Source organism: Daktulosphaira vitifoliae, unplaced genomic scaffold (genome assembly GCF_025091365.1).
Source record: "Daktulosphaira vitifoliae isolate Bord-2020 unplaced genomic scaffold, ASM2509136v1 Scaffold_1, whole genome shotgun sequence".
Taxonomy (NCBI): domain Eukaryota; kingdom Metazoa; phylum Arthropoda; class Insecta; order Hemiptera; family Phylloxeridae; genus Daktulosphaira; species Daktulosphaira vitifoliae.
This window is the reverse complement of record NW_026099572.1, coordinates 27,480,343-27,504,940: the sequence shown is the minus strand read 5'-3', so window position 1 is coordinate 27,504,940 and position 24,598 is coordinate 27,480,343. Positions and strand designations below refer to the sequence as shown.

Genomic DNA, 24,598 nt, shown 5'->3' with positions numbered 1-24,598 from the left:
GTTTTATAGGTAATCATCTAAATTTAATGTATTGATAATTGAGTTATAAAAATAAAATTATTCAATATTTAAAAAAAACATTTTTATTATAAATAAATAATAGAATAATGCACATATTATAATTATTAGGATTAAATAAAAATTTAATGTAAATTCATACAAAAAAAAAATTTATAAAGTATAAATATAAATTTCTTTGTAATTATTATTGCTATGTACACTAGCACACTTTAACTATTCAGATAATTTTGCATTTCTTTTTTGAAAATCTATATACATACTATATATCAACAATATTACTTTGGGGATTACAAAATTTACATTACATTAATTTAGTATAAATATTATAAACATTTGAGTATATAAACAAAAATACATTTAAATACATATTTAATAAATTAATGTTAATCATAAAATATAAATATACAAATTTTAGATTTTTTACATTTTTCGGCAATAAAAAAAGTTATTTTAAAGCAAGGTCAAATAATACTTTTAATATTATAAGTTCAATTTGTATTTTGTAATCAAATTTAAATTTAAAAACAAAAGTAAAGAGAATTTTTTTTAACAAATAAATTGGAAGACTAAAATAGTAAAAATTAAAGAAAAACTTGTGCATATATTGAGATATAATCATTAAGAATAATTTTTGCACAAAGTTTTTGAGCAAAATTGAGCATTTAGGTAACTATTACTAATTTAATAGTTACAATGTGAAAACCCATATCATTATACAGTCAAAGTTTTAATAGATTGTAATGTTTTTATTTCACTTAATAAGTTATCATTAAATTTTAATTCCAATATGAAAAAATTATTATATTATTAATTAAAATTTATTATAAATAACAACTAATTTTTAGATGTGCTAAGAATTATACGTCTGGTTTTATATTTTATGTACACAAAGATATAGTTGAAAATACATTTTATAATTTATATTAGACTTATCAGAGATATAAAATAATTTATTGCATTGATTTTAATATACATAAAGCCTTGCTTTCTTTTAAATCCATTTAATCAATTTCAAATTAACTGTCTAAATAATATAATTTTTTAAGTCAATTATATTATTTATTTAACAATTGTTGAAAATTCTGCTTAGCATCACAATAAACATCAATCAATATCTAAGAAGTCTAAATTTTAAATAGTAATTCTGTATCATCAGGAAATTTGGCACTTGAATTTAGTTAAGTATTAATACATAAATATATTGGATATATATATATATATATGTGTGTGTGTGTGTGTATAATTAAATTTATTGTATTATAATAAAGTAAAACAGAATTGTTGACCAACAGAGGGGTTCAAAAATGAAGAACTACAGAATTATATTAATGTGTGCGAGAAAGATAAGTCATAAATCTATAGTTTTGATTAATATTACATGCTATATTCATCAAATCTAGATCTTTACTAAAAAGTCTTATGAAATAGAGCTTTATATGATTAGCTCTACAAGTAAAAACTGTATTATTTTGTCATCATACAAAAATATGTTTATTGATTTAAGATATGTAGTTCATAAAAAAGAGTAAAAGGCTTTATAACTTTGGAATGGTAGCTATTTGCAATAAAAATAGAGCTACAAGGAATTTTTTTCATATTCACTAAACCCTTTATTTGAAATTATCTAAGCACAAGTTTCTTCAGCCCAACCATCACTATCATATTCACTTCCTGAAGCAGAATCAGAATCCGATATCTCAACAGCCACCCGGCGAGCTAAAATTGAAGCAACATCATGTAATGCATTACTTTTTTCACCTTCTTTTTGTTTAATTTTTTCAACTTTTCTCAATTCAACACCTAAAAAGATAATTTTTAAAAATATTAATCTAAATAATAAAATATTTTATTATGATTCATACCATCTCTAATAGCTTTTAATAAATCACTTCTTGGATCATAGTGAGGAACATGTCCAGGACCAGGTGTTTTTCTTAAAGCACTCACTGTACCACTGCTTATGTTGGTCACTGTAGTATTAACATCATTCATGATACCATTAAGTTGCCTCATATTATTATGATCAGATGGAAGAATTAATGGTTTTGATTGAATAATGTGATTAGGAGGAGATTTCTATGGATAATAATTTTATATCATTATTTTTTTATTAACACTAATATAACAAAAGTACTTTTAATTAGGTAGTTATAATAATACTAGGCTCCACCCCAGACCCGGAGCCCTTCGAGCCTTACGGGCTTTCGGCGCGTAAGCCTCTTTGGGCCGTCATCATAAGTAAGCCACTGATTCCGATAGGGGTACCCGGCTACGGTAAGTGTTTTCCAGAAAAAATATTACATCAGAATCAGTGTAACAAAACTATATATAAAAATGTTATTATTAAAATCAGGAAAATTCAAAAAGGGAATATAGTAAAATGTATTGGGTATAAGGTTGACGTTTGTTAATGAGGTATTCCCTTTAGGCCTATTCAAAAATTATTTTAAGAGGATATTTAATATTTTTTACTTTGTTAAACATGTTATAGATATTTTTTGCTAAAAATTAAAGTAATGATGAAAAAAAGGATATTACGTCCTTATTTATTAGAAGTTGCCTAAAAAAATATTAATAGCGCTGGTTCAAGGGGGGCCCATATCTCTCTTTAATACACCCCCGTTATATACAAAAATGATTAATAATCTAATTATAATAATTGTTTATATTATAGAATAATTAAAAAAAAATTCTGCAGGTTATTATACATGGCACATTGTAAAAAATTTAATTTTGATAAAAATATTGGTAACTGCGATTTAACGTTGGACAGCATAGTTATCATAGATGAATCCCAATTCAAAAGATTAACTCATAGTCTCATACATCATATATGAGAAAAAAAAAGACTATTAATAATGTACTGTTCTGACAATGAAAGTACAAACTTATATAATTATAACGTCTTGAAATTTATATATAACATAATATTCTTTGATAAAATATAGTGCAAATGCAAAATAGTGTCTTAATAATAACACATATTACACTGTATAATTAAGGTTCATAATAAACGTATGAGCAGAAATGAATCACTGCGCATATTAAAACGATGCACGTGGACGAAAAAAAAAAAGTTTGTAAAACGGTGAAAAATGAACGGATTGAATTGATTTTTTGATCATATCTCAGGAATGTCATTAGGCAGGTCTGATGAAAATTTCAAACCTTAAGTCGTAAAACGCTGGCGTCATCAAACATTTTTCTCGAAAACTGTCAAAATTTTAAAACGCTCACGGGCGGCAAAAATTTTCTGACCTTTGCCAATAATTATCCCGTAGTCTGGTGACCGAGTACTTTCGTTGAAAAAAAAAATTTTGAAAATCCGAGCATGCTAAGTAATTTTTCCAGAAAAGCGTTTTTTTCCTTGTTCTATTATATAGTAAGATATAGTGTTAAAAAATAAGGAAACAGGTCAAATGTTATAAACAATAAGAATAACAGAAACCTTTTTATTTACTTACTGAACACTATATAAATGTTATATATAGAGCCCAGAATTATATGCATTAATAATTTTTTTTTTTTTTTTGAGCTACTTTGAAGAGTCCCGAGTTTAAGAATCTTTATCATAGTGTTAAATAGAATAAGGGCTTAAATAGAACAGCAAACATATTAAATTGTTTAAAATTATTATAAATGTTCACTTATAAAGAACATTTATGAGAATTCAAAACAAAGAAATTGAAATTTTTGAATATTTTAATTTTAAAAATAAAAACATTATCAGTATTATGAGCACTAAAATAAATTTTTAAAGGCACAGCATTCTATTTATACATTTTTAAAAATATTAAATCCTGATATTATGTGAACTACATGATATAGAAGGTTATGCCCTGATATTTATTTATAAATTTTAAATATTTATTAATATCATTACAACTTTCTCAAAAAAATTGTTAAAAACCCTAACACTGGAAGCAACTTAATAAATAATTAAGCTTCTACACAAATAAAATTACTAAGAACAAAATCTTTATAATAATATAAATATTGAATGAAAAATAGTATAAAACTAGACTTACTTGTTTTGGCGGTGACTTGATATCGCCATTAGCAATTGATGTAGGTAAATCAGGCATTGGTGGCAATGGTGGAGGTGGAGGAATGTTGGCAGATGGAATAGGTGGACTAATTGAAACTGGAGGAGGTGGTGGAGGTAAGGGTTCTGAATAAGATATATTGTTTTCAATTGGTGGAGGTGGTGGTGGAGGTAATGTTTCACGATTTGAACTCAAGCTACGGCCACGTGTTGGCGTGCTTGCAGATGAAACAGTAGGGGTACTAAGAGAAAAATTAAAAATATTATTATAAATAAATAACACCACATTTTATTTAACTTTACCTATTATTTGAATTAGTATTGCTTGGCGGAGCTGGTGGTGGTTGAGTTGGCCTGATTCTTCCACCTCTGCTAGGAGTACCTAATGGACTTAAAACTTCACCCATACTACCAGCATATTGATAGTTATTTTGTTGTGTTTGACTATTATATCCAGAATTTTCATCATAAATAATATTGTTACTAAGTGGCGAAGCATAATTATTGCTAAAATATTAGAACAAAATATAAGTCAGTCAATATATTTTAAATAATAACCTAAGATTTAATATGATGTATTAATATAATATAAAAAATTATGAATTCATATTTGTTTCACTCAAAACAGCAATAAATTTAACTAGGAATAGGGTTATGGAGGAATGGTAACTTATTTTACCATTATAAAAAAAGAGTCCTTAGCTACTGCATATACCTAAGCAAATATTTAGGCTTAGGCTAATTACAAGTGATCTTATTACTTTCATTATACATAACAATTTACCCGTTACCTTACTTATTTAACACCATATACAATAAGAGGCAGTAGTGTAGCCAGGGGAGCTAAAAATTATATTTTTATATATATCAAGTGAGTTATTCAGTTGAAAAGTTGCATGTTCAAAATAAATGAATAATTTTATTTACTTTCTCATATCTAGTTGTAAGCTGATTCACCCAAAAAAATTTAAATGGCAATAAAATTTTTTTTTTTGGACACGTCCTTTAAGAACTGCACATTTCAAGTATCATATACATTTTTATCAACAATAAAATATTTTATTCAATCATATATTTTTAATTTATTTAAATATTTTTCTCAAACATAGTTGGTTAATGTATAAAAATCACTATTGGAGAAGGAATATTAAAGATATTTGAGAATGGAATCTCAAACATGAATGGAAGTTAATTTTACTGTGAATATCGTTGATTACTGTAAATAGGAATAGGACTAACGGATTTATATTTTTAATGTTAGTTGGTAATAATAAATATTATAAGCACTACTGGAAAATATAGTCTGGATTTGGCATTATAAACTACATTTCTCTTGGAATAATTCAGAAAGTTGCATATTAATAATCAGTTGGTAATATACTTAAGAATACTGATCATTAATGTAAAAATGATTATTGATAATTAAGACTGGGCGACTTTTGAATTGAAATATCAATGTATAATATTATTTTAACTATTGATAACTGTACAAGAGTAATATAAATATAATGTTTGGACTTAAATGTTCTTATGACTGAATGAACGACTTTATTTAAACAAATGTAACATAATACTAAAACTGATTTATTTATTCAAATTGCTAATTATCTATTAAATAATTTTTGTTATTGCTTCTAACATATTATTGCCATTTTTCTTACATAATTTATTTTCAGATGTATTGATAAGTACCTAGCTCTTTAAGTATTACATATTGAATTCTAGTTAATTGTTTAAAGAATATTTTAAGTAAAATATCTCCTTAAAAAATGATCACTTCGGGGTTTATCTTGGTATTACCCATATCAAAATCTTCGGTAAGTTACTGATTAGTGATCCTAAGTATAATCAATACAAAAAAAATATTAATTTTACCTTTCAATGATATTCATTGGAGGAGGACTATATATTCGTCCATCTACCGTGTTGTTCAAGTGATGATTTTGAGGAATTTCAGATCCATAAGATCTACGTAATTCAATACTATTTGGTCGAGATGGTCGCTGTTCATTCATAGATACACCTAACATCATTGTACTTTCTTCGGTATAATCATATGGCTGAAAAAGAATTATTCAATAATATATATATATGTATACAGAGTGGAACAGATCTAACTGACAACTCATATAACTTATGATCCACAAAACATTTTATACTTTTTTTTTTTTTAATCAATTTTTACAATATAGAACTATATTTAAAATGTTTTATGTTATTTTTCGCAATTACAAAAAATATTTTTAAAAATTAATTATTTTTAAGATTTAAAGATAGCTATTTCATAGATAAGTTTTAAAGAAAAATTTTGATACCAAAAACTCTTATTTTAATGAAAATTAATTAAAATGGTATCTAATGTTATTAAAAAAAATTATAGAAACATTTTATATGACATGTTCAGTTTTTAATTAAATAAGTTTAATAATCTTAATTATACTACTACTTGTTTTTTCATGGAAAAAAAATTGAGTACTGTTACTAGTAAATAACATAACATTTGATACCATACGAAATTGTCAAAAAAAATCAAAATTTAACAAACTTAAAAATGCTGTATAAACCTAGCTACTGAATTAAATAAAAGTTTTTGGTATAAAAATTTTTCTTTAGAACTTATCTATAAAATGGTTATTTTCAAATCTTAAAAAAAATTTTAATAAAAAAGTTAATTTTTAAAATACTTTTTGTAATTGCGAAAAATAACATAAAGCATATTTTAAATATAGTTCTATATTGTAAAAATTGATTAAAAAAAAGTATATAAGTATAAAATGTTATATAGATCACAATTTATATGAGTTGTCAGTTAGATCTGTTTCAGTCTGTATATATATATATAATGAAAAATATATTTTTTAACTCTATTTCAATAAAAAAAGAAAAAATACTGATTGACATTCAATGATAAGAAATATAATATAAATTATTATAACTGTTGATAATAATGTAAGAATTGTTAATTTCAACAACTATTCAATATTCTCAAGAATAAAACAAAAAAATTTAAAAAGATTTTTATAAACAAATAGAATAAAACCTTAAGTTTAAAATTTTGGTTAATACCATTATGAAGTTCAACAAAGATAACACTTTATTTTACTCGGAGAGATTAAACAAATAAACTTCAGTAAATTACCTGATGTGGAGCCCTATAATGAGAATTATCTTGTGGCATAATATATTCACCATGTTGTGTAGCAAGTTGTCGTTGTCTTTCTCTTGTACTATAAGGTTGTCTAACCCTTTTTTTATGACGGTTACCTCCACCTTCAGCTTTAGGTCTATGTGGCTGTAATATTTTAATAATTTATAGCTAATGATGAAATGAATCTTTACAATACTAAACAATAAAGTATAAACAAATTTTTAAAACAATACAAATTTACCTTTTTTCCACGGTCATGCATCATCTTTTCTGTGTCTTTAAGCATTTCTAATCTCCATAAATTAAAGAAGTAATCTGGATCAGTATAAAACTTCATTCCATCTTTTCCATCTTCCCTGTAAAATTCATAATCGAAACCAGATTAATTTTTTTTTTAAATAAATAAAATTTACATTTTGATTATTCAGAGTTGTCATATGTTCAAAATCCCTAGTCTTAATAGCTTAAATATATATTATTTATGTTACAATTTGATATCAATGTCCCATTGTTTTTTTTTATTTGTTTAATCATAAACATTATATGAAGGTGGTGGGGCCTAAGAACCTTAAAATTCTTACAAATAATAAATTTTTGACTCAAATTTATTATGAGCAAGGTCAAAATATATATATATTTACTATAAAATTTTGAACATTTTTTTTTAAATACATGTTTATCAATTGGAATTTTCCAAATAAGTAGAGGGCTCAACTCCATAATTACTTATTTATCTAATTTCATACCCAATGCCAATAAGAAATTTATAATAAAGAGTTTTCAAAAACAAAAAATCACAAGTCAGATTATTATGATTTCTTTTTACATTTTAAATAATTTGATTTTTTAGACATGTAAAAACCATATTACAGCAAATTATTATATTTTTTGCTTGAAATATTTATGAATGTATCCATGTTTTCAGTTATGAGTTGACATTTTGGACTCCTAGATTGAATCTTTAGAGCGATAGTTACTTGGTCGTGAATATAACTATACAGTCAGGATAGTATAGTTACAACCACGTGGATATATCCGTAAACATTTCATCAAGCAATATTACAATCCACGAAAACTTTAATACATTCATATTATATTTTTGTTAAAATATTTTTCAGTTACCTATAAGGATTGAGTTTGTAGAGTGGTGGAGGTTTATCACACTGTGAATACATTTCTAGCATTGGTGCAGGCATTGTATCTCTTGATACTACTTGTTGATCAAAAACAACAGCACTTTTAAAAGCTTTTCTCATGTGAATGTCTTGAAGTGATACTAAATGTACAGTATAATTTTTTTGTCATAAATTTGTAAGTTTAATGTAAGTTTGTCATACCTATGCTATAATTGGGTTGATAATTTTGTTAAAAATAGAATTTCTTTCAATAAGAATTATTACAAAGTATTACCAACCCATCAAAATTTTTTGTAAGTGATAAAATAATGACTATTTTAAAATTTTGAAAAATTAAAAAATAAAATACATTTTTCTTATTTGAGAAAAATAATAAAAAATATACTTTTAACATAATCTATAACTAAAAAAATTATTTAAAAAATAAAAACAAACATAAAATATTTTCTGGTTTAAAAGTTACTAAAGATGTTATAACATTGTGGGATACCTGTATTTAAGTAATAAATTACCTTCTTCGCCAGTACTATCTAGTTGTTTTGTATTAACAGACAATCTATCTAGTCTTATTTGTAATGAGTTAACTCGTGCTGTAAGAGAATGTGCTTCCCGAACAAGTTCTCCAAACATATCTTCAGCTTGCTTAGATAAACTAGAAAGTTGACGTATAGTATTGGCAAGAGTCCCATTTGTAACAGCTTCAAGTTCATTAGGTACAGAACATGTAGGTCCATAGGCAGATGCTTGTGAAACTGTATTGCGTGTAATATGTACTGGCTCCACTACACGCTTTGGCAAAGGCATTATTTATTTATACTATAAATAAAAAAAATTTATATAAGACAATAAATAATATAACTATAAATCATTGAAAGAATTGGGAACTTGTACAAAATGTACACAATATATTAAAAATATCTAGTATTTTATTATAAAGCAGAAATATGTATAATAAAAAAATTAAAAATGTAAACCATTACTTAATTGATTAGATATTAAATATAAGCTAGTTGTCAGTAATATGGATAAATTACATATATTTTAACATACACATTTTGTTACAAGTCTATTTTACTTTTGATGAGGGTCAATTAAAAGAGGATACTTCCCTATTTATATATTTTATTACTACAATCAAATAATAGGGGGAATAATAACATTGATATAATATTCTTTATCTATTATCACACACAATTATAATTTTGAAAAATGTTAAGTTAAAGTAACCTATATTTTTTAATTATTACTGTTAAAGAATAATAATATAAATAAATAAAATAGTTAACTTTATTTCTTCAATTTAAAAATAGTTTAATTTTTATACAAAATTTAATTCAAAATGATTACCATGAATTTGGTATACACATATATATTATTGTATTAGTAAATGAAATAAATTAGTAATATCCTTACACTTTATTAGTTTACACATTCATAACATATTAACATTACTATTTTTTCTTTATTGTATAACATAAATCAATAATAAAAGAAAAAGAAAACATATATTAATGTAGTTTGATGATTTAAAAAAATTATAAAGATAAGGGTTTGCTAAACTACAATGAAATTAAAAAATATTACTAAATTTTGGTAATCATAATAGTTTGTTGGATAATTAATATTTTATTAATGATAATATTTCATTTTTGAGTATTTTTATATTATTTATAATAAGGTATATTTATACATATTATAAATCAGGGCGTTTCCACTAATATCACTACCATTTTAAAAGTAAATTTTAAACATTTTTAAGTATAATACAAATTTACCATATACAAAAAGGGCATGAAATGAAATGAAAACTAATTTTTGACTTTGTTATGAATCTGTTAGTAAGCCAATATAAATGAAAATGAACACAAAGATCAACTGATATCAGCTATAATCTGAATTATATTCGAAAATAGGATTAAACAAATAATTTTTACATAAGATTGCAAAAGAGTTTATAATTTTTTACATTATTAGATAGAAATGATATTAAAAATTAGAAGTTAAGTTATGCGACAATCCTGCTCAATAGTGTAATATTGATATGCAAGTTAATTATTTATATCTTACCTATAGTAGTTAATGTAAAATTAATCCACACAAATTTATACTGCTTGCTCGATTTGCTTACGTTGATCACTAGAGTAGTGTCATGTTAATTTAGTAATAAATAACTTGGTGGCTACGGATTTCTTTTTGGTGAGATAACGCATGAGAATCCATAACTAGCAGGAAAATTACTGCGTCAACTGACGAGTATGAGATTTAGATAAAGCAAACAGGCGTATGCTATTACCGCATATACTTTAATGGAATAAACAGTCAAGGCCTCAGAGGCGGAAAACGTTCGATACCATCGATTATCACACTAAACGATGAAATCGTGGTACTAACAAATAGCGTACGGTAATTGTTCACAAAATTTCATGGAAGAATATATAGTTCCGCGTTAATACATCACTAAGTGTAGTATTTCTTTATTGTTAGTTTATTTAAAAAAAATTTTTGTACTCCTAATATTATATTAAGTATTACCTAAAAATAAGTAGTTTTATTAGCGACAAATATCAATTAATTAAAATATGAATACATTAAATGATTATGTGTTTCCATAATTTATTAATAATAATTCGATTATATTATAAACCATGCATAAATGTAGTTTCACTCACAAAATTTGTATTCTGATCTCTGAAAATAATTAACGAGGTGGTGTTTAATAAATGAGGTGCTCTTTAGACTTTGTAATATATATAAATAAACTAGTAGAGATTATTAGATCTATGAGACTTCTTAATAAGTTTTATATCATTATTGACTTGCTCAAAAATGTGTTCAATTATGCATTCTTTAAGGCGAATAAAATAGTTATCCTCTCTGCTCATCTAATATTTATATTAATCGTTTCTAGACAATTTTAGTTATGGACTTGAGGCATAAAAAGAGGCTCCATCAACAAGCAATATAGTCTTACATAAATTGTTATATTTCAAAAAAGATATGACACTCTCATTGTAACTTTTTTAAATTAAACCAATGACTTTAAATTGTATTTTTAATTTAAAATAAATTTTAATATTAATTACTTTAATATGTAATTCATACTAATATTATCTTGAAAAGTGATTATATCAATAGATTATACTCTAAAAATTTGGTTAGTCAAAAATGAATTAAATTAAGTTTAAAATGATATATATATATAGAGAGAGATTACAAATATGTACAAAATAAACCTTGAAATTTACAAAGAATGCATATAGACTAAGGATTTCATTCAAGATTATTTCAACATAATTAAATTAAATTTTAATATAATAGATGAATGTTATTGATAGATTTCAAATAGAACATATTCATATTAATAGAATGTTTAATAAAAAATAAACTATTTGAAAATTGATACAGCATTTAGATATATCATTAGAAATAAATAAAAATATTTATACTAAGAAGTAGTTGATGGTGGAGAAACAAGAATTACACCATCTCCTCTAACAAATAACATTGGAATAGTACGTTTAGTAGTTTTATACACTTCCTCGAAAGTTTCTTCATCAACTTCAACTGTAGTGATTGTCTCTTCAGCTTCACCAAGTACCATATTTAAATGTTGATCAAATGCCTAAGATTAAATCATGATTATTTTTTACTAAAATATTATTAAGTTAAAAAACCAAGTAATATATATTATCCTATAATTATAATATACTAATATTCAAATTTTATTTTACTATACGATTATATAAACAAATAATTACTAAAATATATGATTTAATTATTATTATATTAAAAGCATAAAACATATATGAATGTGGTAATTTTGTTTTTTTTAATTTTGTTGATAAACACTTGAAATACTTGATATTAATACAAAATAATTAAAAATATAATTACATGAAGACGTCCACGCAATTCACGGTCATGACGCATTTTTACATAAATACGTTCATCAACACTTAGTCTGATTAAATCAACTGGTTCTTTAATAGTAACTAATGAAACTGGCTAAAATATAAATTATTGATTAAAGTTTGAAAAAAATATTTAAATCTATAAATTAATTATATTTACTTCTGTTTCTCCTTCTGGCATAGTTGTATTTAAAAATTGTAGTTTAATTATAAAAATAAGAAAATAATTAATTAAAAAACTGAATGAAAAATTCTGACAACTTAGGTTGAAATAGTTAGGTTTGATAATCTAAGATTAATTTTGAATCGGTTATGTGTGTATTATAAATATTAGAAAATTTTTTAATATTTCAACCATAACCTAAATGTTGAATAGTTTATAATATCATCACTAGATCGCATTAAATATGAATATATTCAATATCAATATTCTGTTGTCAAAGGAATTAAATTTTAATCTTTCTCCAATTAAAGAAAGTTACTAAAATCATGAATTAACACAATACACAGTAAACATATTGAAATAAATTAATAACTTTTTTAGCAATAATTGTTCATCTATAAGAATGAATAAACAAAATGAAACCAATTCCAAGGGTGTTCTGAGAATTTTTTCTGGGTTTTTATCTTATTTAATTATCCGTAGCTTTACTTCACAAATTAATATTTAGAGAAAACACGTGAAACTAATATAAGCGTGTTTAAATGAAGAACAGTAGAAATTAAACCATCGCCAAAAAAATTCTTCCTATCTTGCGAGCATTACGTTAATAAGAAAATTACATTTTTCGTATATCCATTACTAATTAGTGTTAGAATTAATATATTTAGAGAAAATTAAATAGTATCAAAATAATTTACTTTGAATAAATAGTCAAATTAAGTACAGATTTGTTAAAAATATAATCAAAATCCACTTGGAATAACTTATAAAATTTTTATTAAAGTGATAAAAGAAATTAATCGAATTAAAATAGTATTATTTTAATTTCAAAAATTTGGAGATGTAATAGGTACTTTAAACATTTGAAAAAGTTCTATGTAAGAAAAAGGTAGTAATTTATCCATGTTATAAACTGCTTATTGTAATGAATTATGATTTCAACGATTTTAAAGACAAAAGTAAAAAAGTAATACTGTTAAAACAAAAAAATTTGAATAAAGTTTTAATATTATAAACGTTAAACAAAATAATTGTATTACGTTTAAATATTTATTAACGTTAAACTTAATTATAAAATAACGTTAAGCATGCCTAGTCTCTAACATTATTTGTGCCAATAATAGTTTTTATACTTCTTGATTTTCAGTCTAATTTATAAAAGTTCTAATTCCAAAATTGTGATTTTGTGATTATGCTTTGTTTAAGTTATAATAAAAAAAACGCATCGTTCAAAAGCACACTGTATCAAATATAACAATTTACTCTTGTATGAAAAATCACATACAAAAGTATAACCAAATTAACTTAATTTTATATCATAAAACGTTTTTTTCTTCTTTTGAAAAATTAACATTTTAGAATAAGGAATTTTACGAATTAGACTACAATTTTTTCATTTAATGATAAATTATACCTCTAACATAATGTATTTGTAATTTAGGGAAAATTTATTTCATCTAAGTTTTCAAATATTATTCTGCTCATCTTATGTATTTTATTGATAACTTTTTTTTGAAGTGGTGAAAACCCATTTAAGTAATTTTAGATAAAAAAAGAATTCTATCTGAATAATTGTTCTAACGTTAAATTAATTGTTTGTTTTAACGCATTTATTAATATTATAGGCTTCTTGAACTAAATGTTTAGTAACATACACACATATATTTATATATATACTTATCATACAAAAATAAATATTTAGGTAGGGATACAATATTATTACTTCATTAACAATAAATCTGTTATACTACATGTAATTGGTGGGAAATTTTTGATAAACAGGTTTTAGGTTTGTTTCACTCTTACATATCTAATAAGGTATATATATAAATGTATGTACGTATATATATAATATACTGAATAATCGATTTTTAACGAAGTACAAAATGTATACAAGTTGTGAAACAAGCCTTATAAGCTAACTTGTTCGATTGAATGTGAAAATTGATGCATTTACATTCGTTAGTTGTATATTTCATTTAATTACCCACGAACTAGCAGTATGGTGTTATGAAAAGTATTGAACATAAATAGAATAAACTCATATTTAGAAGGAAAAATGAATTTGCCGTATCTATTTTTTTCTATAATAAGCTTCATTGCACTTTCAGGTAATTAAAATATTAAGCGTAAAATATATCGGATTGTACCCAGTTATTATTATTTGTTATAGTTTCTCAGAAAGCCAGCCCAAAGTTTTTAGGTTGTTACATAGAAGATAATTTAGTATCACTAGGTGAAGAATCCCATGTTCTGACTTCAATTTCACCTAAATCATGCGCTGAACTTTGCCATGGAAAATCTTACCTTTTTGCCAACATCAAAGTTGAGTAAGAATTATTTCATACTTTAATGTATAATTTTATATAATTTAGTATCTCATTTTTTATTAATAAATTTACTTATTTTACTAAATCATTAACAATTTTAATTGATATTTTTTATTTACAAATAAAATAATTTAAAATAAATTATATGATTTATTTATGTCTTTTTGCATTTAATTTCGGTAGCTTATCTTTTATGATCATGAATATGAAAATATTAGAAACCAATTTAGAGAATTCTAATACTAAATATTTATAAATATTATTCTTTCTAATATATTTTTCAATGTTTATTTAAATTTTAAACATTGAATTAAGATAAAATTTAAAAATTATCGTAATTATATTTTTTACAATTGTTATTATTACAGTTATAATTCGATAGTATTAAAATATTTGTTGTTTCAGTATTTTTGAAACTAAAACTTATGAGATTTTTGAATTGCAATTAAATGATTTAATGTTTTATTTTAAAAGTGACAATCATCACTTTTGTTTGCTTGTTAAAATATTAAAACACCCAACCAATTATTTTTTGACGTCAGTGTAACAGTAATTTGACTGTAAAAACTTATTTTTCTTTCCATAGTATTTATAAGAAATATAATTTAAGATTCAAATTATTCATAAAATGTTGTTCTAATAGATAACATCATAGTGGAAATTTTCAATGGCATATTGCTTAATAAGTACGAGAGTTTAATAATTGTAATTAAATCAGTTTTTTTGTGTTATGTTATAATAAATAATATATTTTCTTAAAATATTTGATTAATTTAAAAACAACATCTCGTTTTTTATTAAATACGTCAGGCAGATATGTTTTTTTATGTTAGAGTTTGAATTATTTAAATCCCAACACCAATGATTAATACTTATATTTCTTCAGTGTATTTTTTAGACGTATATTAAATGTTTAATCTAAAATCATTAATATAATATAATATAATTTCGTATGATTTCTATACAGGATGATCGTTTTATTATAAATCACACCATTACTTTAAAAAAAATTCAATACTGAGAAAAAAATTTTCATTTCTTTTAGTTGTTATTTTTCAGCTGATAATTACTTTTTATGATCATCCCTTATAACTTAAAGAATTGTCAACTCTATTTTTTTAAAAGGTAACATACATATTTAACTAGCTTATAAAATAGGAAATAATCTAATTTAAAAAATGACTGGTCAATAACAACTTTTGAACTAGTAATTTCAGAAGTTATTAACAATTTCAAGTATAAACTGGAGGTATAAAGTGGATGCTGCCATTTTTAACACTAGTGATATCCCTGCCGTAATCTTCGTCTCTCATAATTATAAAAATGAGAATAACATCTAAAGTACTTTTCCAAAAGTTGTTATCGACCAGTCATTTTTTTAATAAGATTATTTCCTATTTTATAAGATAGTTAAATATGTATGTTACGGTTTAAAAAAATAAAGTAAGTACCCCTCTAGTTATAAGGGATGAATCTAAGAAGTAAATATTAACTGATAAATCAAGAATTATAAGTAACTAAAAAAAATCAAAAATTATTTTTCCATTGTTGTATTTATTTTGCGATTAATTAAGTGGTTTATGTAACCCAACCTATCGCTCTGTATTATTCTCATACTAACCTTGATTATATTATTGCGATATTATAATCATGTTTTTTAGTTATAAATAAGTAATAATAAAAATAAAGTTTTTTATTCCTGATTAATTTTTATGGAAAATGTTCTTTCTATAGCACCTGTCATTGTAGTAAACATTATATTTCAAGATTAATGAGGCAGTATGATCATGAGTGTAAGCAAAAATGTTCTGGAGATCTTACAGCATCATGTGGAGGCCCTCCAAATTTTGTTTCTGCATATATTACAGATAGTTCAAGTTAGTAAAATTTTGTACATCTAGAGTCATAGAATGTTAGTTAATTTAATTGAAATTTAAATATATTTGAGTCGATGTAAAAACAAATAACATGTTGTTATGAACTTATAGTGTATCTAAAACAATTTAATATTGATTTTTTATAAGACAGAGAAGAATATATATATATTTTTTATAGATGTTTCTAATTTTTTAATACTTTCATAGATTTATTTAAAATCAAATAATTGAAATCGTGGGTTTACAAAACTGATCACTCAATAAAAAAACTAAATCTTTTTTGTATCGAATTACTGTATGTATATTTTAAAATTTTATTTACACATAAATTCTATAAATAATGATGTATTTATACTATAAAACTAATAATATAACATAAATAATTGTTTGGTAAAAAATGTGTCATATTTCCCTAATTATTTATAATTAGTTAATTTATAATTAATTAATTGAATTATTAATGACTATTCAATTATGTTAAAAAAATTATTTTTGGTATTTTTAGTTCCACATATTTCTTTGTTTATTAGTTATTAATTATTTTTTCAGTCATCTTATACTTTATTTGAGTATCAACTTAATTTTTTTAAATGGTAATATACATAATTGACTAGTTTATAAAATAAAGTTGTCACCTTTATAAGGTATAAGGAATAAATTTAAAAATTAATTAATAACTGATCAATCGAGAATTATATGAAACTAATAAAATATCATAATTTAACAAAATTAATATAATTATTTTAAAAGTAATAAAGTGACTAGCGTTAAAAGACTTTTACTGCTCAGCAATCCGCTGGGGGCTTTTCGAAATATTTTTATGATAAATGTGAATAGTTTATGGGTTCTCAATGCTATCTACATCCTATGATGTGAAGACGTAAAGCCCATCTCTCTGCTTCTAAAAAAGATCAGGAAATCCTCATTCTCTACAAAAGAGTTAATTTCATAATATGATAAATTTCTAAATAATATTTTATGGAGTCCATTAGAAAATACATGCCGAGGGTCCAAACATGAAACAGACCGGCATCGTTCTTAATGTCTGAACATATACTATTTGTTGAGTATATATCTAATTAGATATAGAATGTTTTTTGTCTAAACAAACTTAAAAATAAGTAGATTTTAAAATATCTACTATTTTTAGTTTAAGTAATTAGATTGGACATTATTTATTTATTTTTTTATTAATGTTACTAAAAAGAATATGTATGTTTTAGTTAATTCGGGTTTAGTTAGTCGCGGTAGTTACCCTATTGCCATGTACTTGGGATGCTTCGCTGAGAATGCAAATGACGAAGAAAACCGTTTACTAAAAAATCCAATTGGTCCCAATAATCATAATACTCCACAAAAATGTTCAGAAATATGTTTTAAAAAGGGTTACGTATACGCTGGTGTAACTTATGGGTATGATTTCAATCTTAAATATATATATATTTTTTTTTTAAATAGAATTTCATCTTAATTTTATAAAATAAAACTAGTTACAGGTTAAATTAATATTTTGTATTAACATATAATGTTTTAATTAGATTAGAATGTTGGTGTGGAAATCAAAGACCATCTAAAACGTCTGTAGTTGAAAACTCAAACTGTGATGTTCGTTGCAGTGGTGACAAAAATCAATTTTGCGGTGGAGGATGGAAAATAGGTATATATGCTACAGGACTTACAGGTTAGTAATGTTCAAAACACGATTTTATTTAAAAAAAAGTAACAATAATAATCTTTGCGCATATTATACTAGTTTTAAACTATAATTGAATCGTTTATTTATGAAAAGGGTTTAGTCCAAAAATTATATTTTAGGAAAATTTTAAAAATGTCAAATTTTGCTATATAATTTTAATGCTTATAAAACTTATAATTAAATAATAATAATTTAAAGTAAAACTGTATAAGAAAATTAGATATCTTTAATTTCCTTAAAATTCAAATTTTTGTTTTCTAACCAAACGATTAATTTATAGAATATGTTGCCAACAATTATATTGGATGTTTTGAAGAAGAACAAAAAAAAAACAAAACCAAACTTTTAATATTCCAAATGGGAACTAATAACAGCCCAAAGCGGTGCATGAATCTCTGCAATTCTCAAACATTTAAATATGCTCTTCTAAAAGGGTATTTTACTACACAAATTATTTTGGAGTGATTTTAAAATTTTCAATATTTAAATTTTTAGTGATGTGTGTGAGTGTCAAAAAGCTGCAGTAAATAATAGACTGAAGAGAGATCAAAATTTTTGTAGTACATCATGTGTAGAAGACCCTTCTGAATATTGTGGTGGAAACAATGGTTATAGCGTCTATAAGACATTATATAATGGTATTAAAATAGTATCGTTATACATATTGTTATTAAATGTATATTATTTGCTAGTGATTATAATGTATAAATTTAAAAAATTGTATGTTTTTTTAATATTGATAAGATCATACCGGTGGAGTAGGAGTACACGCAATTGGTTGTTTTCAAAATTCTAGAAGACATCCAATAATGGACGGATGGCGAATAACTGTACCTAATCTCACCCCAAAATATTGTGTATATAGTTGCTATGCACGAAGGTTTCCATATGCTGCTCTAGTATCTGGGTAATTATGCAAAATATTATAAAACAAATTTAATTTGTTATTTGTTTTTGATATTTATAAATTTTATTTTTTGTCAAATTATCGTTAAAAATGCATTTAAAATTCTTATGTTCACAATATTTGTTTCATTTGTGCAAGACATTTTGTATCCAATCTTAATAACGAAATTTTAATACTTTAAAATAATTTAATAACTTAGTTTTATCAATAATATTTTGATTATTTTAGGAGGGAATGTATGTGCAGCTTTAAAAGGCCATTAGAGGAGTCAAGAGCGGAATCCGAATCGGCTTGTCATACTCCTTGTTCCGGCGCAAGAGATCAAAAGTGTGGTGGAAATAATGTTATCAATGTATACCATACAGGATTAAAATGGGAAACTACAGTAATGAGTAATCATTACATAGGCTGTTATGAAGAATCGGCAGACAACCGGATATTTAATGGCTATTCGAAGTCTTTTCCAGTTAATACTCCATCGTTTTGTACAAAACTTTGCTTTAAAAAAGGATTCAAATACGCAGGAGTAACGTATAAATCTGAATGTTTTTGTGGCGATCAACCACCAAATGAGTCAACTTTCTCGAAGGTAGAGGACAATCAATGTAATACCAAGTGTTCAGGAGATGCCAATCAATTTTGTGGTGGCGGTTGGCGGATGGGCGTATTTACTACTGGTTTGAAAGGTTATAATAACTTATATGGCTTTTATTTATAATAACTATATATATTATATATAGGTATTTATTTTCAGATCTTGATATTGAGAATCGAGATGTGGGATGTTTTATTTTGGATGAAAATGGATTGAATACACATACTGTAAAATATGAATTCGTCAATACAAATTCACCTAGTAGGTGTTCGGGACTTTGTAAGGAAGTTGGATACCGTTATGCTGGAGTTGCTAAGTATTTAACTTCATTATTCTAAAATTATTAGCATAAGATAATGTTTTAATTTTAATTTTAATTGTTTGTAGATTTAATTGCTACTGTACAAATCGCATCCCAGCCAATGACAACGCAGTAGATGATTCAGAATGTGGCAATATGTGTTCGGGTGATAATAGCCAAACATGTGGGGATAGTGACAGAATAAAATTCTTAAAACTAACAAGTTTGTACATAAAATAAAATTTTACTATAAAGTAATTATATTTATTAGTATATATGTCAGTAGATGAGCCAAATTTAGACAATCGTGATACAAATACCATCTTGGAAGAATTTGACAATTTAAACCTAGAATCATTGTGGAATTATGAAATATATATGGCAGGAAACAATGCACCAGTAAATAAAAATTTTAATTTTTAAAACTTTATTAAAAAAAATAAGTTTTTTAATCAATTAATTTAAGTTTCAATATTAAATGAACTTATCAAGAAGAATACTACATAGATTTTAATAAATAGAAAGTATAATAAATTAAGCTTTATTACTTCATGAGTATAAGTCACTATTTGTGTTAAACATTAAGCAGTTAAGACTATCAAGATAGTTTAACTATTATTTTTAACCTTTTACATTTTTTGAAAACAGGATTATGAATTTGTTATTTACAACAATTCTATAAATAATATCTTCATTCAAAATGGAGAACTTATAATAAGACCAACACTTTTAAATGATAGCGTTATAAAAAGAGGAAGTATTTCGTTGAATGGATGTACTAAAGTATTAGAATCTGATCAATGTACTAAAACCGCTTCTTCGTATAATATATTACCTCCAGTAATATCAGGAAAGTTGACAACAAGAAATTCATTTTCTTTTCTTTATGGTAAAGTTGAAGTTAAAGCAAGCTTCCCATCTGGAGATTGGATTGTACCTGGTATAATATTTTATATGTTATAAATCATAGTAAATTCGACATTTATTGTAAATTATTAAAATATTCATTATAGAAATCGCATTGGTCAGTAAAAGTAACGAACAATTGAAAATTGTGATAGCTTCAATAGCCGGAAACACTAATTTACGTTGTAATAATATCGATGAAAGTTCTAACGTTCTGAACTTTGGTATTAAAGCTGGCAATGAAAATGCACAGATAAATACTAAACTATTGAGATTATCTTCCGGGACATCTTGGTCGAATAGCTATCATACATACACAATTAATTGGACTCCTGATATAATGGAATTTGAAATTGATGGTAATAAACAAGTTTTGGATTTATCCTACCTACCATTAGATATCTTACATGAATCTGAGGTAACTTACTATTTTAATTTTTAAACAATACTTCATCAATAAATAAATTAGTAAATAATTTATAATGTATAATACACCAAAGTTTAAACGGATATTTTTTTAAACAGTTTTACATTTCAATTGGTGTATCAGTCGGTGGCATGGTAAGGTTTCCAAATAATTGTCAGAGCAATAGTCATGCTAAGCCATGGAAAAATGATGACATAAAAGTATATTTTTAATAACTAATGTATTTGATATAGCATTCAAATTTTGCTATGATTCCAGGCTCTAATTAATTTTTGGAGAGATAACACTTACTGGTTTCCTACTTGGAATCATGAAAAATCTGTATTACGGGTACAAAGCTTACAATTTACGCCATGGATAAATCCAAATTAAATAGCATTTGAAAACGTCATATTTATATGGTTTGACGAAACAATATTTTATTGACAGAATAGTTTTAAATGAGACAAAATTAATTTTTATAACTATCATTCTGTAATACATTACTTCTTGGAAGCAAAATTATATTTTTTGAGTCTTATATAAGAGTCAAATTAAAATAAATTTTACAACAAACAATTTTACTACAAAAAAAAAAAAATGTATAGAAATGATAGTTAAATACGGGTTTAAAGAAGTATAAAATCAATTTTATTTATGAACTTAAATTGAAAATAAATAAATAATATTTATAATAATTAAATTATAGTTATCACTTAAATACTACATACCACGATTCTTTTCATTAAAAATTTTAGATATATGTTTAATTTAGGAGTATATATTTTATAGATATCAGTTTTACATCCTTTTATTTTCCGAACTTAATATGCTACAGAGGGGGTGGTCCTATTTCACATGTTAGGGAGTCAAAGATAGTTCTTGGCTAGATCAATGATGGACGAGACGGATATTATGGCCGGCTTGCACCAGAGACCAGACACCATCATCCAGAAAATCACAAGAAAAATCTCGTAGGCACCCTGAGGATCGAACCCGCGACTTCAAACATACGTTTCTACCCACTCGGCCAGGCTGACCACTTTAGGAGTATATATAAAATATTTATCATCATTATTGCGACACGTTGCATTAAAATTAAAATATAATGAATTTCATAAATTATAAATAAACAGCTCTCCGCTAACATTTTTTTTTATTGATTCCTTTAGCAAATCTTAACAAATTATGAACGCTTCAGTTAAATTAAAAAAATATATTGTTAAATTAAGAATGCTAAAGTAATCATAATAACAACAAAAAAATAAAATATAAATAATTAAGTTGCACTATTTATACATTCTTCTGTTAGATTTTAACTAGTTATTTGAGTTTTATATTTCATTAGTGTACATAAAACATTACAATTGTTATTGTGTTGAGAATAATGATTTTCAACTAATTCACGTAATTAAAAAAAAACCAAATAATACTAATTAAGTGTCCTGATAAATTTTATGATAGTTTGAATTTCTATTAAAATATTAAATTACTCTACATTTTTAGAGTTTTTAATTTTTTAAGCTCATTGTAAATACTATCAAATACCAGGTTTATACCCAATTAATTAACATGTTTTATGTAAAATAATTTAATATTTTAATAGAAATAAAAAAAAGTTTTATCTAATTATTTTACCTAAATCGCGTAGACTAGATGAAAAATCATGGTAATGTATTTAAGAATAAATTTACACGAAAATAAAATTGACGAGAAATTCGTAGAAGTTTAATGAAAATATCAAGTAAGCTATTTTACTAAGAAATTCTAAATGCATAAATAGTGTTATCAAAAAAATATCAAATATACTTTAGACTATATAGACTATTACATTGTTGTTAATACTTTGTAAAATTAGTTCACGTAAGGTACACATTACAGAGCTTTTTAAGAGGATTTAATTTCTAAAGTGCAGGATTAATTACTAATATACCAACACCTATTATTTTATTAAAAAAAAAGAAGTGATACTAAACTTATGCAAATTTTAAAAATTTAACAAAAAAAAAAGTGACTGTTACTAATATCTATGCGAATGTAAAATAGGTTAAAGAATATTTTATTCTATGACTATCCTATTCTTTAAGAATTAAATAGAACGCCGGGTTACTATATAAGATTTTGAGAAAGTTCCACGGGTAAATATTTTTTTTCTTCTAAACTTTTTTTCTTATATTTTTCATGCTTAACTGTTATTGTGGTAGATGATAGTTATTATCATAACTTACCATACAATTAAATATGAAATCTCAAGGACCATGGTTATAATTTAAAATTTTATTTAAGGAAATTCATTTTTATTAGAACATCGGTGATGTTTACACGTTAACAATTCTACACGCATCATAACTTATTAATATATTCGTTATTTTTTACAATTGTTGTTTCTTTAAAATAAGTGTAAATATGAAGAGCTCTTTATATTTTAATAATTCTCGTTTATGATATTTATATTTTAATGGAGAACAAATGGTGAGTATTAAATTTAATTAACAGTTAATTTAGTTTTAAAAATTGAATTATTTTACTGAACAATAATTAATGTACCTAAAAAATCCCATCCTTGATTATAAAAACCATTTAAGTTTACAAAGATATTTTATACTTTATTTACTAACATTGAAATCATTAAAAATATTTTACTTCTATATAATGATTCTAGTTTTTTTCATAAGTTAATTTTACAATTGGTATCTAGTTAACTGTATAATAGCTAATTAATATGCTAGGGTTATTATATTTTACACATAAGATATGTAAAAATATTATAAATGATTAGGATTGAAAATTATACTTGAAATAATATGTAATAGTGTTTAATAAAAAATACAATAAAATAATGATTATTTCTTTAAGGATGTAAATCATAAAAATCTTTAATTGCTATAGAAATGATCACTTTGTTTTTTAAATTAAGCATTATACTTGTTTTTTGTTTAACTTATGAAAAATTAAAAAAAAGAACAAATATTTTTTTAAGCCTATCAGGGAAGATTTATAATTTATAACATTATTTAGAATATTTGTATATAATGTAATCTTATATTAAAAGTGCGGCGTTTATCGAACGTTCAATTCTAGTTAATGACCATTTTTATTATTACTCAAAGAAATTTACATAATCTTAAATTAAAATTTATTTAATAGTTTCATCAA

At 24.1% G+C, this 24,598-nt stretch overlaps 3 protein-coding genes across 5 annotated transcripts; 1 reads left to right on the top strand and 2 right to left on the bottom strand.

Moving 5' to 3' along the window:
• Window positions 1-1,002: 1,002 nt before the first annotated feature.
• On the bottom strand, window positions 1,003-10,699 carry LOC126903320 (actin-binding protein WASF3). The gene is made up of 10 exons (XM_050681464.1): window positions 10,418-10,699; window positions 8,863-9,166; window positions 8,337-8,490; window positions 7,456-7,570; window positions 7,206-7,358; window positions 5,942-6,126; window positions 4,370-4,573; window positions 4,050-4,308; window positions 1,884-2,097; window positions 1,003-1,821 (listed from the first exon to the last, which is right to left on the bottom strand). The coding sequence occupies exons 2-10, from the start codon at window positions 9,152-9,154 to the stop codon at window positions 1,646-1,648; spliced, it is 1,752 nt and encodes a 583-aa protein (XP_050537421.1). The 5' UTR covers window positions 9,155-9,166; window positions 10,418-10,699; the 3' UTR covers window positions 1,003-1,645.
• A 1,003-nt stretch (window positions 10,700-11,702) lies between these two features.
• Window positions 11,703-12,590, bottom strand: LOC126903483 (uncharacterized). Its single transcript, XM_050681653.1, has 3 exons — window positions 12,422-12,590; window positions 12,245-12,355; window positions 11,703-11,972 (listed from the first exon to the last, which is right to left on the bottom strand). Exons 1-3 carry the CDS (start codon window positions 12,440-12,442, stop codon window positions 11,796-11,798), a joined length of 309 nt encoding a protein of 102 aa, XP_050537610.1. The 5' UTR covers window positions 12,443-12,590; the 3' UTR covers window positions 11,703-11,795.
• Window positions 12,591-14,280: 1,690 nt separating this feature from the next.
• LOC126903300 (uncharacterized) lies at window positions 14,281-22,170 on the top strand. 3 transcript variants are annotated; one of them, XM_050681429.1, is made up of 16 exons: window positions 14,281-14,535; window positions 14,598-14,754; window positions 16,489-16,631; window positions 17,855-18,044; window positions 18,170-18,312; window positions 18,608-18,761; window positions 18,823-18,965; window positions 19,072-19,234; window positions 19,463-19,920; window positions 19,989-20,145; window positions 20,217-20,353; window positions 20,417-20,529; window positions 20,779-21,070; window positions 21,144-21,454; window positions 21,562-21,663; window positions 21,722-22,170. In XM_050681429.1, the coding sequence occupies exons 1-16, from the start codon at window positions 14,484-14,486 to the stop codon at window positions 21,833-21,835; spliced, it is 2,829 nt and encodes a 942-aa protein (XP_050537386.1). In that variant the 5' UTR covers window positions 14,281-14,483; the 3' UTR covers window positions 21,836-22,170. The 3 variants fall into 3 exon arrangements, with proteins under 3 accessions (XP_050537386.1, XP_050537377.1, XP_050537395.1); XM_050681420.1 differs by having other exon boundaries at window positions 20,414-20,529; XM_050681438.1 differs by lacking the exons at window positions 14,281-14,535; window positions 14,598-14,754; window positions 16,489-16,631 and having other exon boundaries at window positions 17,901-18,044; window positions 18,175-18,312; window positions 20,414-20,529.
• The last annotated feature ends 2,428 nt before the right edge of the window (window positions 22,171-24,598 follow it).